Source organism: Panthera pardus, unplaced genomic scaffold (genome assembly GCF_024362965.1).
Source record: "Panthera pardus isolate Hobbes unplaced genomic scaffold, ASM2436296v1 HiC_scaffold_10, whole genome shotgun sequence".
Taxonomy (NCBI): Eukaryota; Metazoa; Chordata; class Mammalia; order Carnivora; family Felidae; genus Panthera; species Panthera pardus.
In genome coordinates, this window is record NW_026526655.1 from 44,810,090 (window position 1) to 44,822,232 (window position 12,143).

The window sequence follows — 12,143 nt, forward strand, 5'->3', positions numbered from 1 at the left end:
TTGTGGGTTTTTTTATCCCTTAGATTCCACCTCTGAGTGAAAGGAGATAATGGCTTTCGATTATGGAATGATTAAGTCATGGGGAATAAAAGGCACAGCATAAGGAATATAGTCAATGATACTGTAATAGCGATATATTAAGACATGTTAGCTATAGTTGTAGTGAAGACAACATGATTTATAAACTTGTCAAATCACTATGCTGCATACCCGAAACTAATGTCATCAGCTATACTCAAAAAAATCAATTAATTTTTAAAAACCCAGAAAAGCTGTATATTATTCAACAATACTCTGCCAAAATACACCTTAAAGACTACCACGTTTGGACAACAGCTAAAAAATCAAATAATTATGTTTTCAAATAAATTGTATGATTTCTAAAATAGCTACCAAAAGCTCAAACAATAGTATGTGCTAGTACTGGGAGTTTGAGAGGTTCCCCGATACAAATCTGACCCCATTCTAGAAACAAACACTTTCTACAAGATCCCAGGGCTATAGGTTCCCAGATACAGTCTCTAGGGAGGAAGAAGGGCAATGTCCAGTTAGTTGTACCCTCTAGTTGCTCTTCCCTAAAATATATTTGGAGACTCAGTGAACTCTAAATAAAGTGTTTTGGATAAAGGTTTTAAGCAGAATGCACGTAAGGAAGGACAAGGCCTTTTCTCCTCTACCAATGTGTGAACATCTAGATTCTAACACACAAGGGCCCCTAGTCTTACCCCTAGTACTAGAAGAGTAAACTCTCCCACTTTAAACTCTACCTTGTCCTCTACCCACAATTTTTCTTTGTTAGTTAGGTATCACTTTACAGAGCCCCAAAGTCAAAGAGAAAAGTAGATACTGTGCTGGGACTCTTCATAAAAAAATGGAGAAAATCTACACTATGCCAGCACTCTAAGGGCAAAAGGAAAAAGGGAAGACCACAATAAGCATGGAGATTATATGACTGCCAGGGAGATGAGGCTGGCTACCTAACAGATGCCCAAAGAATGGATGACAAGAGAGCAACATTATCTCATATACATGACACTTTTCTGGGACAAGAGGTACAAAGTCCTATCATTTAATTGTACCTGAGCATTCTCACCCAAATAGAGTCTACAAGCCAAAGCACAAATGGAGGGATACACAGCCAGTGAGCACACATGGGAAACATACCATCACACTATAAAACAGAGCCTGACATACAGAGTAACAGTAGAGCACAAAGAACCTAGTACAGAGTAGTGTGATCAAATGTAAGTGAGACACATGGAAATGAACAAATCAAAGTTTTAGATAGGTTTTGCCACAAACTAGTTATGAAATCTAGTGCAGAGGCAGAGAAGTATAAATGGTACTACGCAAACAAGTTGCTAAGGCACTGAAATGAGGGGTTACCAACATTGAAAGCACCCAACCAGGATCAGGAGAGCAAAGTCCTGGGATCCAGTCTGCCTCTGATTAGCTAGGGTTTAGAACAAGTCAATTCACATCTCTAGAATCAATCTATCTGTATTTACTAGAGAGGTATTTCCAGAGTGGGTTCCACAGTACAATAACAACAAAACAGTGAAATGCTCACCAATAAAAGGATTTCATAGTCAAGTACGCATAGGGAAATGTAACTACTATAAAGCCACCACTCTTAGAGATTCACAATGAACTTTACTACAGTAAAATCTCTAAGAAGAGCTTATAATTAAGATAGTGGTTTAATTTTAATACATTTTTTCAAAGTTAATGGGTCATTAAAGTACTTTTTCTTTTTATAAACATTAACATTGTAGTACTTCCTGGGTGGCTCAGTCCGTTAAGCGTCTGACTCTGGATTTCAGCTCAGGTCACGATCTCACAGTTCATGAATTCGAGCCCTGCTTAGATTTCTCTCTCTGCCCCTCGTCTACTCGCACATGTGCTCTCTCTCAAAATAAATAAACTTAAAACAAAATATTAACGTTGCAAAACACACTTTGCCTTTCCTCAAAAGATCAGACAGAATTACCATGATACAGCAATTCCACTTCTGGATTTTTACTCAAAAGAAGTGAAAGCAGGGACTTCAACAGACATTTGCACACCCACATTCACAGTAGCATTATTCACAATGGCCAAAAGGTGGAAATAACCCAAATGTCCATCAACAAATAAAAGGATAAACAAAAACATGATTTAAACATACCACAGAGGATCATTCAGCCTTAAGAAGAAATAAAATTCCAATACATGTTATAAGATGTAGAAGACATTTTGCTAAATGAAATAAGCCAGACACAAAAGGTCAAATATTATATGACTCCATTAGTCAAATTCATGGAGACAGAAAGTAGGATAGTGGTTACAAGGGATTGGAGGTGGAGAAGGACAATGGGGACTAACCATTAAATGGGCACAGAGTTTTAGTTTGGAGTGATGTCAAAGTTCTGGAAATGGATGGCAATGATGGCTACACATGCTTAAAATCACTGAACTGTACACTTAAAAATGGCTTAAATGGTAAATTTTATGTTATGTATATTCTACTACAATAAAAAAAAACTACACTCTGCCAAATCCTGGGTTAGTTTTCTCTTAATGCTACCATTCTGAGTGTGAAATCACTAAAAAAGTCAATATAAATTACCTTACCTCAGCTACACAACAAATTGACCCCAATGCTTCTCCACGAAAACCGTAAGTTGTCAAATTTTCAAGATCTTCATGACTATTTATTTTTGAAGTGTAGTATTTCATTGCCATTACAGGTGCATCAGTGGCCTTGATACCCTCACCATTGTCTCGCACCTCAATTTTATCAAATCCATAGTTCTCCTATAAAAAGTTAAAGAATACTTTTAGTACATACAGTAAACTGTTGTCACAGAAACAGAAAGCAACATAAGAGAAACAGTTGTGTCATTTATTTACCTTTTGTGGAATCTTAATATTAAGAAAGTAAGAGTTCAAATTGTTAACTCTATCAATTCCTAACTATGGTACAATGGGGAAGCCCCTTGTTTTCCCTGAACTCAGATTCAATTGTAAAATAAAGAAGTCAGTCTAATTGTAAAATAAAGAAGTCAGTTCCCTTGAAGTATTTCAGCACCATTGGATGTTTGTGTTTAAATTTACATTTAAACTTGACTAAGAAAATTCTACTAAATTATATATGCTTTTGCATATATAATCTCTCAAAAAAACAAAACTGAATACTATCACCTTCAAAAACAGCAGCTGATTCTACCCACCAAGAGTCTAGCAATTATCCTTATTCAACCTTTTAATACTTTTCAATACTTTCTCCCTTTAACTATTTACTGCTTTCATAAGAATTTTAAATATTTAGTATAACTTTCTAAAGTTCTTTTTGCAAATAGTCACTGAACAGAAAAATGCTGAGAAAATACATTAAATTTGGCAATCTCTGTGAGTTCTTTACTTGAAAAATGAGGAAAAAAACCCCAACTCAATTCATAGGTTAGTATTTGTAGGCTAATACTAAAAGTATGCATACATAACAAAAACAAAATCTAGGGACACCTGAGTGGCTCAGCTGGTTAAGTGTATGACTCTTGATCTCAGCTCAGGTCATGATTTCAGTTTGCAAGTTCGAGCCCCATGATGCAGCAACTCGGGATTCTGTCTCTCTCCCTTTCTCTGCCCCCCACCCCCTCTCAAAATAAATTAAAATAAACATTTAAAAAAAGGTTCAAAAACAAAATCTAAATCCCTATAGAGATCTTCCTGCAATTACAATCACTCTAGTATTTTAAAATAATACAGTTTTTTAATAACCTGAATTTAAGTAATACTGTGTAAGTACTTTTTAGGTAAATTAGATGTCAGGTGTTGGAGGGAGACCCTTAAGAATTAGTTCCTCATCTCTCTCAATCCACAATTAACATCCTAGAAACAGTTTGGCTGCTTCATTTTATAGAAAAATCATTAACTACAGAAAACTAATCTTGCAATACAAATACAACTCCAGACATGTGAGTAAAATAATACAAAGATCTGTTTAAATTTTTAAAATAAGATCAACTTTAATTATGAAAACATTCCTAGTCAGGATAGTTATTATTGTATGAAATCATAATAAAACAAGTCTTATCATGTACAGCAACACAGTCATTTATTTTAAAACTCTACAAAGCAGAAACTGGTAAATATCAAGATACTAAAATATACAGCCAGATAAAAATGTGTACTTTACTTTTATCAGAAGACTTCTGTAGGCTGCCTAACACTACTTTTAAAACGTGCTTTTCTTCCAGAGAGCTTTAAGAACAAAGTATGTCTGCCTAAGATTCAGGAGTGAAATATGTCAAATATAATTATCTAATCCTATTTATTATCAATTGTATTCTAATCAGAATCAGTCACTATAGTATACAAAATACCTTAAAAAACATAAATTGCCTTTCTTTGGGTTTAATAAATATTTTCCATGTTTATAAAGGTTACAATACGTTGACCCTTGAACACAAGAATTAGGGGTGCTGACTCCCACATTGTCAAAAATCCATGTATAATTTTTGACTTCTCAAGAACTTAATAGCCTATTTTTTAAAAAATTTTTAATTCTAGCAGAGTTAACATAGCATTATATGTTCAAGTGTACAATGTAGTGATTCAGTACTTTCATCTATTACTTGGTGCTCACCAAGACAAGTGTGCTGTTAATCCCCTTCACCTATTTCATCATAGGGTAGTCCTATTTTTAACTTTTTGATGAACCACAATATTGTTTTCCACAGTGCCTGCACCAGTCTGCCTTCCCACCAAGAGTGCAAGAGGGTTCCTTTTTCTCCACACCTTCAACACTTTGCTTCTTGTGTTGGTGATTTTAGCCATTCTAACAGGTGTGAGGTGATCTCTCATTGCAGTTTTGATTTGAGTTTCTCCGATGATGCTGAACATCATTTCATGTTTGTTAGTCATCTGTACTTCTTCTTTGGAAAAATGTTCATGTATTCTATTTTTTAATTGGATTATTTGGGGTTTTGGTGTTGAGTTGTAGCAGTTCTCTATACATTTTGGATATGCCATTTGCAAATATCTTCACCCATTTGGTGGGTTGCCTTCTAGTTTTATTGTTTTCTTTGCTGTGCAGAAGCTTTTTATTATGATGTTGTGCTAATAGCTTATTTTTGCTTTTACTTCACTGGTCTGATAAGATGTATCTAGAAAAATGTTACAGCCAAAGTCTGACAAATTATGTCTGACTTTGTGTGCTCTTACAAGAGTTTATGGTTTCAGGTCTCACATTTAGATCTTTAATCCATTTTTGAATTTATGGTTTAAGAAAGTGGTGCAGTTTCTTTCGCATGTAGCTGTCCAGTTTTCCCAGCACTATTTATTAAAGAGACTGTCTTTTTCCCATTGCATTTTTCTTGCTTCCTTTGTGGAAGATTAATTAACCATAAAATTATGGGTTTACTTCTGGGTTTTCTGTTCTGTTTTATTGATCTATGTGTCTATTTTTGTACTGGTACCATAGTGTTTTGATTACTACAGCTTTGTAATATAACTTGAAACTTTGGGATTGTGATCCTTCCAGTTTTGTATTTTTTTCAAGACTGCTTTGGCTATTCAGGGTCTTTGTGATTCCATACAAATTTTAGGACTGTTTATTCCCGTTCTGTGAAAAATGGTGTTGTTATTTTGATGGGGATTGTATTAAATTTGTAGATTGTTTTGGGTAGCATGAACATTTTAACATTTGTTCTCCTAACCCATAAACATGGACTGTCTCTCCACTTCTTCATGTCTTCAATTTCTTCCAACAGAGTTTAGAGTTTTCAGAGTATAGATCTTTCACTTCCTTGGTTAACTTTATTCTTAGGTACCTTATTATTTTAGGTGCGGTTGTAGATGGGATTTTTTGAAATTTCTCTTTCTGCTACTTCATTATTAGTATACAGAAGTGAAACAGATTTCTGTATGTTGATTTTGTATTGTGTGACTTTACTGAATTCATTTATGGTAGTTCTAGTTCTAGCAGTTTTTGGAGGAGTCTTTAGGGTTTTTAAAATATAGTATGTCATCTGCAAATTGTGAAAGTTTTATTTCCTCTTTACCAATTTGGATGCCTTTTATTATTTTCTGTTGTCTGACTACCTATTGTCTGATACCTAGGACTTCCAGCAACATGTGAATAAAGGTGGTGAGAGTGGACATCCTTGTCTTGTTCCTGACCTTAGGGGAAAAGCTCTCAGTTCTTCTCCATTACTATGTCAGTGGTATTATATTGAGTTATGTTCTGTCTAAACCTACTCTAGTGATGGTTTGTTGTTGTTGTTGAAGGCTTTTATCATGAATGGATATTGTATTTTGTCAAATACTTTTCCTGCATCTATTGAAATAATACGGTTTTTATCCTCTCATTATTTATCACATTGACTGATTCTCAAATATTGAAAAACCCTTGCAACCCAAGAATAAATCCCACTTGATCATGGTGAATAAATTTTTTAAATGTTGCCCCTCCCCTGCTCATACTCTCTGTCTCAAAAATAAATAAAACATTAAAAAAAAATAAAAATAATAAAGGGGGGGGGTGCGCCTGGGTGGCTCAGTCGGTTGGGCTTCCAACTTTGGCTCAGGTTATGATCTCACGGTTTGTGAGTTCAAGCCCCGGGTTGGACTGTGTGCTGACGGCTCAGAGCCTGGAGCCTGCTTCAGATTCTGTGTCTCCTCTCTCTCTGCCCCTCCCCTGCTCATGCTCTGTCTCTCTCTGTCTCAAAAATAAATAAAACATTAAAAAAAGTTTTTTTTAATGTTTATTTATTCTTGAGGTCAGGTAAGGGGCAGAGAGGGACAGAGGATCCAAAGTGGGCTCTGTGCTGACAGCAGCAGATAGCCTGATGTGGTGCTTGAACTCACAAAGTGGAGATCATGACCTGAGCTGAAGTCAGATGCTTAACCAACTGAACTACCCAGGCATCTCCCATGGTGAATGATTTTTTTAAATGTACTGTTGGATTCTCTTTGCTAATATTTTGTTGAGGATTTTGGCATCTATGTTCATCAGAGATTATGGCTTGCAGTTCTCTTTAATTGTGATGTCTTTATCTGGCTTTGGTGACGGGGTAATGCTGACCTCATACAATAAATTTGGAAGTTTTCCTTCCTCTATTTTTGTGGAATAGTTTGAGAGTAGGTATTAACTCCTAAAATGTTTAGAAGAATTCCCCTGTAAAGCCAGTTCATTTGCAATTTTTGTCTGTTGGGAGTTTTTTGATTACTGATTCAATTTCACTGCTGGTAATCAGTCTATTCAAATTTTTTATATCTTCCTTTTTGCAGTTTTTGGTAGTTCATAAATTTCTAGGAATTTATGTTTCTTCTAGGTTCTACAATTTGTTGGCATATACTTTTTCATAATATTCTAATTGTATTTCTGTGGTGTTGGTTATTTCTCTTCATTTGTGATTTTATTTCTTTTTTTTTTCTTTTTTGATGAGTCTAACTAGAGGCTTACCAATCTTTTTGATCCTTTCTAAAAACCAGCTCCTAAACTGACATTTTATTACTTTTTTAGTTTGTGTCATTTATTTCTGCTCTAATCTTTATATCTCCTTTCTTCTACTCATTTTGGGTTTTGTTTGTTCTTTTTCTAGCTCCTTTAGGTATAAGGTTAGGTTGTTTGAAATTTTTCTTGCTTCTTGAGGTAAGCCTGTATTGCTATAAACTTCCATCTTAGATCCACTTTTGCTGCATCCCAAAGATTTTAGACTGCTGCATTTTCATTTGTCTCCCTGGTTTTTTTTTGTTTTTTTTTTTAATTTCTTTGATTTCTTGGCTGACCTATTCATTGTTTGGTAGCATGTTATTTAACTTCTATGTATTTGTGCTCTTTCCAGATTCTTTGTGTTTATTTGGTTTCATTATGGTCAGAAAAGATGCATGGTATGACTTTGTTCTTTCTGAATGTTGACACTTGTCTTGTGGCCTAATATGTGATCCATTCTGGAGAATGTGTGATGAGCACTTGAAAAGAAAGTGTATTCTGCTGTTTTAGGATGGAATATGAAAAGAAAGTCTATTCTGCTGTTTTAGAATGGACTGTCCTAAATATATCTGTTAAATCCATCTGGTCCAGTGTGTCATTCAAAGCTACTGTTTCCCTGTTGATTTTCCTAGATTATCTGTCCACTGATGTAAGTGAAGTGTTAAAGTCCTCTATGTTATTTTATTACTATCAATTAGTTCCTGTTTCTTTTTAACTATTTTACTCATTTAAGTGCTATGTTGGGTGCGTAAATATTTACAGTTGTTACACCTTCTTGCTGGATTGTCCTCTTTACAGTTATAGGGTGCCCTTGTCTCTTGTTACTGTCTTGGTTTTAAAGTCTATTTTGTCCGACATAAATCATTGCTACCCCTGCTTTCTTTTGACATCATATACATGAAATATGTTTCTCCATCCCCCACTTCCAATCTGCAGATGTTTTTAGATCTGAAATGAGTCTCTTGTTGGCAGAAAATAGACTGGTCTTGGGTTTTTATCAATTCCGTCACCCTACATCTTTTGATTTGAACATTTAGTCCATTTATATTCAAAGTAATTATTGATATTTATTGCCATTTTGTTACTTGTTTTGTGGCTGTTTTTGTAGTTCTCTGATACTTTCTTCTCTTGCTCTCTTTCAAGGTTTGCTGGCTTTCTTTAAAATTATATACCTGGATTCTTTTCTCTTTATTTTTTGCGCTTTTATTACTGACTTTTTGGGTTTTTGCATATAGCAGTCTATATTAAGCTGACTGATGGTCACTTAAGTCTGAACCATTTCTTCTCTCTCCAAATGTTTTAGGTATATGGTGTCATATTTTACATCCTTTTGTGAATCTCTTGACTGATTTTTATTTTATTTTTATTTAAATGTTTATTTATTTTTGAAAGACAGAATGCGAGCGGGGGTGGGGCAGAGAGGCAGAGAGACACAGAATCTGAAGCAGGCTCCAGGCTCTGAGCTGTCAGCACAGAGCCCCATGTGGAGCTCGAGCTCACAAGCTGTGAGATCATGACGTAAGCTGAAGTCAGCTGCCCAACCGGCTGAGCCACCCAGGCGCCCCACTCTTGACCAATTTTTAAAGACATACTTATTTTTACTGCTTTAGTGCTTCTCAATTTTTTTACTCCTACTTTTGCTCTTCCCTTTCCACTCAAAGACTCCCCTTTAACATTTTTTTTTTTTATTAAAAAAAATTTTTTTTAACGTTTATTTATTTTTGAGACAGAGAGAGACAGAGCATGAACGGGGGAGGGTCAGAGAGAGGGAGACACAGAATCTGAAACAGGCTCCAGGCTCTGAGCTGTCAGCACAGGGGCCCGATGCGGGGCTCAAACACATGGACCGTGAGATTGTGACCTGAGCCGAAGTCGGCTGCTCAACCGACTGAGCCACCCAGGTGCCCCATCCCCTTTAACATTTCTTATAGGAGGGTTGGTTTAGTGGTCATGAATTCCTTTTTCTCTCTCCTATTCTGAATGGGGAAACTCTCTCTCTCCTGTTCTGAATGATTGCCTTGATGAATAGAGTACTCTTGGCTGTAGGTTTTTTCCTTTCAGCACTTTGACTATATCATGCCACTCTCTTCTGGCCTGCCAAGTTTCTACTGACAAACCTGCTGATAGCCTTATGGGGTTTCCCTTATATGGAACTGGCTTCTCTTACTGCTTTTAAAATTCTCTATCACTACTTTTTGCCATTTTAATTACTATATGTCTTTATGTATGCCTCCTTGGGTTGATTTTGTTGAGGGATCTCTGTGCCTCCTGCATGTGGACCTCTGTTTCCTTTCCCAGATTAAGGACATTTTCAGCTATTATTTCTTCAAATATATTTTCTTCCCCCTTTTCTCTTCTTCTGGGATCCCTATAGTACAAATATTATGCTTGATGGAGTCACTGACTTCTCTAAGTCCATTCTCATTTTGAATAATTTTTTCTCTCACCGTTTGGCTTGATTACTTTCTAAGATTCTGTGCTCCAGGTTGCTAATTTGCTCCTCTGCATCCTCTAGCCTGCTATTATTCAATCTATTGTTTCTTAAACTTCATTTACTGTGTTATTTATAGCTGGTTCTTTTTTTCTCTCTTTGTTAAGGACCTCACTGATGTCCTCCACTCTTTTCTCAAGTCCAGTATCTTTATGATCATTACTTTAAATTCTCTATCAGGCATATTACTTGTATCTGTTTCTCCGAGGTTTCTTCCTGTGGTTTGGCCTTGCTCTTTCATTCAGTACATATATCCTGTCTCTTCATTGTGTCTAGCTCTCTGTGTCTGTTTCTGTGTGTTAGGAAAGTCAACCACAGTGCAGTGTCCCCTATTCACCAGAACGTGTCACTTCAGGAGTGTCTCCTATGTGTGTTGGGCCTGCTGTTGTATCCTGGCTGCTTTTTCCTTTGCTGCAGTACCCTGCGGAGACTCTCCTTGACTGTTGTGGGCACTATTTGGTCCCTGGCTGCCGTGGGGCACACAGTTTTAACAAGATGAGTGCTTGTCTGCTTGCAAAACAAGACCTGCTGCCGCTGCTAGACTGAAGCCCCACATAGTGCATAGGCTGGAAGATACAGTGTTGGGAAGGTTTGCTCTGGTCTTCTGGGAGAGGGGACTCAAAATGCCAGAACTGAGGCATATGTGACTGGGAAGTGTGGATCTGCTGAAGTGCAGTGTTGGGGCAGGGGCCATGGGGTAAGCAAGTTAGGTAGTGTCAGTGCCATGCTGGTTCTCACATGTGGCCGTGTGTTTACACTGGGGCATATGGGAGAGAAATGGTATCTGCCCATTCCTTTTTTCCAGGAGGAGACCCACAGTGATCCCTGCTGTCCGGGACATGCTCTGAAATGAGTAAACTACTCTCCCTCCCATTTTCAAACTGCTGTTTCTATGCTGTAACTCCAAGAGCTGTTGGTTGTGCTCTCTTTAAGGGCAGGGACTCCACTTCCTATTGTTATCCAGGCTCTCCCAGAATGTGGCTTTTTAAAATTCCATGCTTTAGGTCCTGCTGGCTTTAAGAATTCATGGAATTCGGCCCCTCTGGCTTTCAAAGCCACATATTTGGGGCTTCATCTTCCCCATGCAGGTTGCCTAGTGCAATATAGTCTATTTCTCCTCCCTCTTCATATCTGCAGTTCTCTCCCCTCCATGGAGCACTCCCCACCACGTCTCTGCTCTTCCTACCCTCTTTGATGTGGCCTCTTGTCTACCACTTCTCTTTAGCTGTGGAGTTTGTTTTGCCAGCCTTCAAGTCTGCTCCGGGTTATTTACACTGATGTGAGTGTTACCTAGTTGTATCTGTGGAACTAGGTGAGCTTAGGGTCCTCTTACTCCGCCATGTTCCCAGCCTCCTCTTAATAGCCTCATATTGACTAGCAGCTTCACCAATAACACAAAAAGTCAATTAACACACATTTTGTATGTTACATATAGTATATGCTATATATTCTTACAATAAAGTAAATTCAGAAAAAGACAATGTTATTAAAATCGTAAGGAAAAGAAAATATATTTGCGGTACTGTACTATATTTATCAAATAAAAAATCCACATCAAAGTGGACTCATGCAGTTCAAACCTGTGTTATTCAAGGGCCAACTGTATATTGTTGAAAACAAATACAGGTTTGGGGCACCTGGATGGCTCAGTCGGTTGAGCGTCCAACTTCGGCTCAGGTCACGATCTCACAGTTTGTGAGTTCGAGCCCCACGTTGGGCTCTGTGCTGACAACTCAGAGCCTGGAGCCTGCTTTGGATTCTGTCTGTCTGTCTGTCTCTCTCTCTCTCTCTGCCCCTCCCCCACTAGTGCTCTGTCTCTCAAAAATAAATAAAGAAAGATCTGAACTGCAATCTGATTCACTACTTACTAATTATAGGACTTTGGGAAAAGTTCTCAGAACCTTAATTACTTGTAAAACAGGTATAGTAGTAGATAATTCAGAGTTTTTATAAGGAGCAATTACAACTACATGTATATGTAGTTCACATACAAACTATAATATATATATATACATATACATATATGAAAAAAGGAAAGTCTTTGCTATAAAGATTTTTATCAGTATCATTTCTTATGCTGTCATACTAACTGTAAATACCTGATAATTAGAAGATTATAAAAATGTATTCCTACATTCACTCAAACAATTTATTCACCATTATGTACCAGGCACT

The 12,143-nt window shown here is 36.9% G+C and overlaps 1 protein-coding gene across 7 annotated transcripts in view; it reads right to left on the reverse strand.

The window, feature by feature from the left end:
- Window positions 1-12,143, reverse strand: part of PMS1 (PMS1 homolog 1, mismatch repair system component) — a 95,350-nt gene that overhangs the window by 74,880 nt on the left and 8,327 nt on the right. For all 7 annotated transcript variants that reach the window (XM_019462016.2, XM_019461998.2, XM_019462032.2 and 4 more), the window contains one exon: window positions 2,614-2,796. In XM_019462016.2, the coding sequence (XP_019317561.1) occupies window positions 2,614-2,796 (183 nt within the window). The remainder of the gene's footprint in view (window positions 1-2,613; window positions 2,797-12,143) is intronic.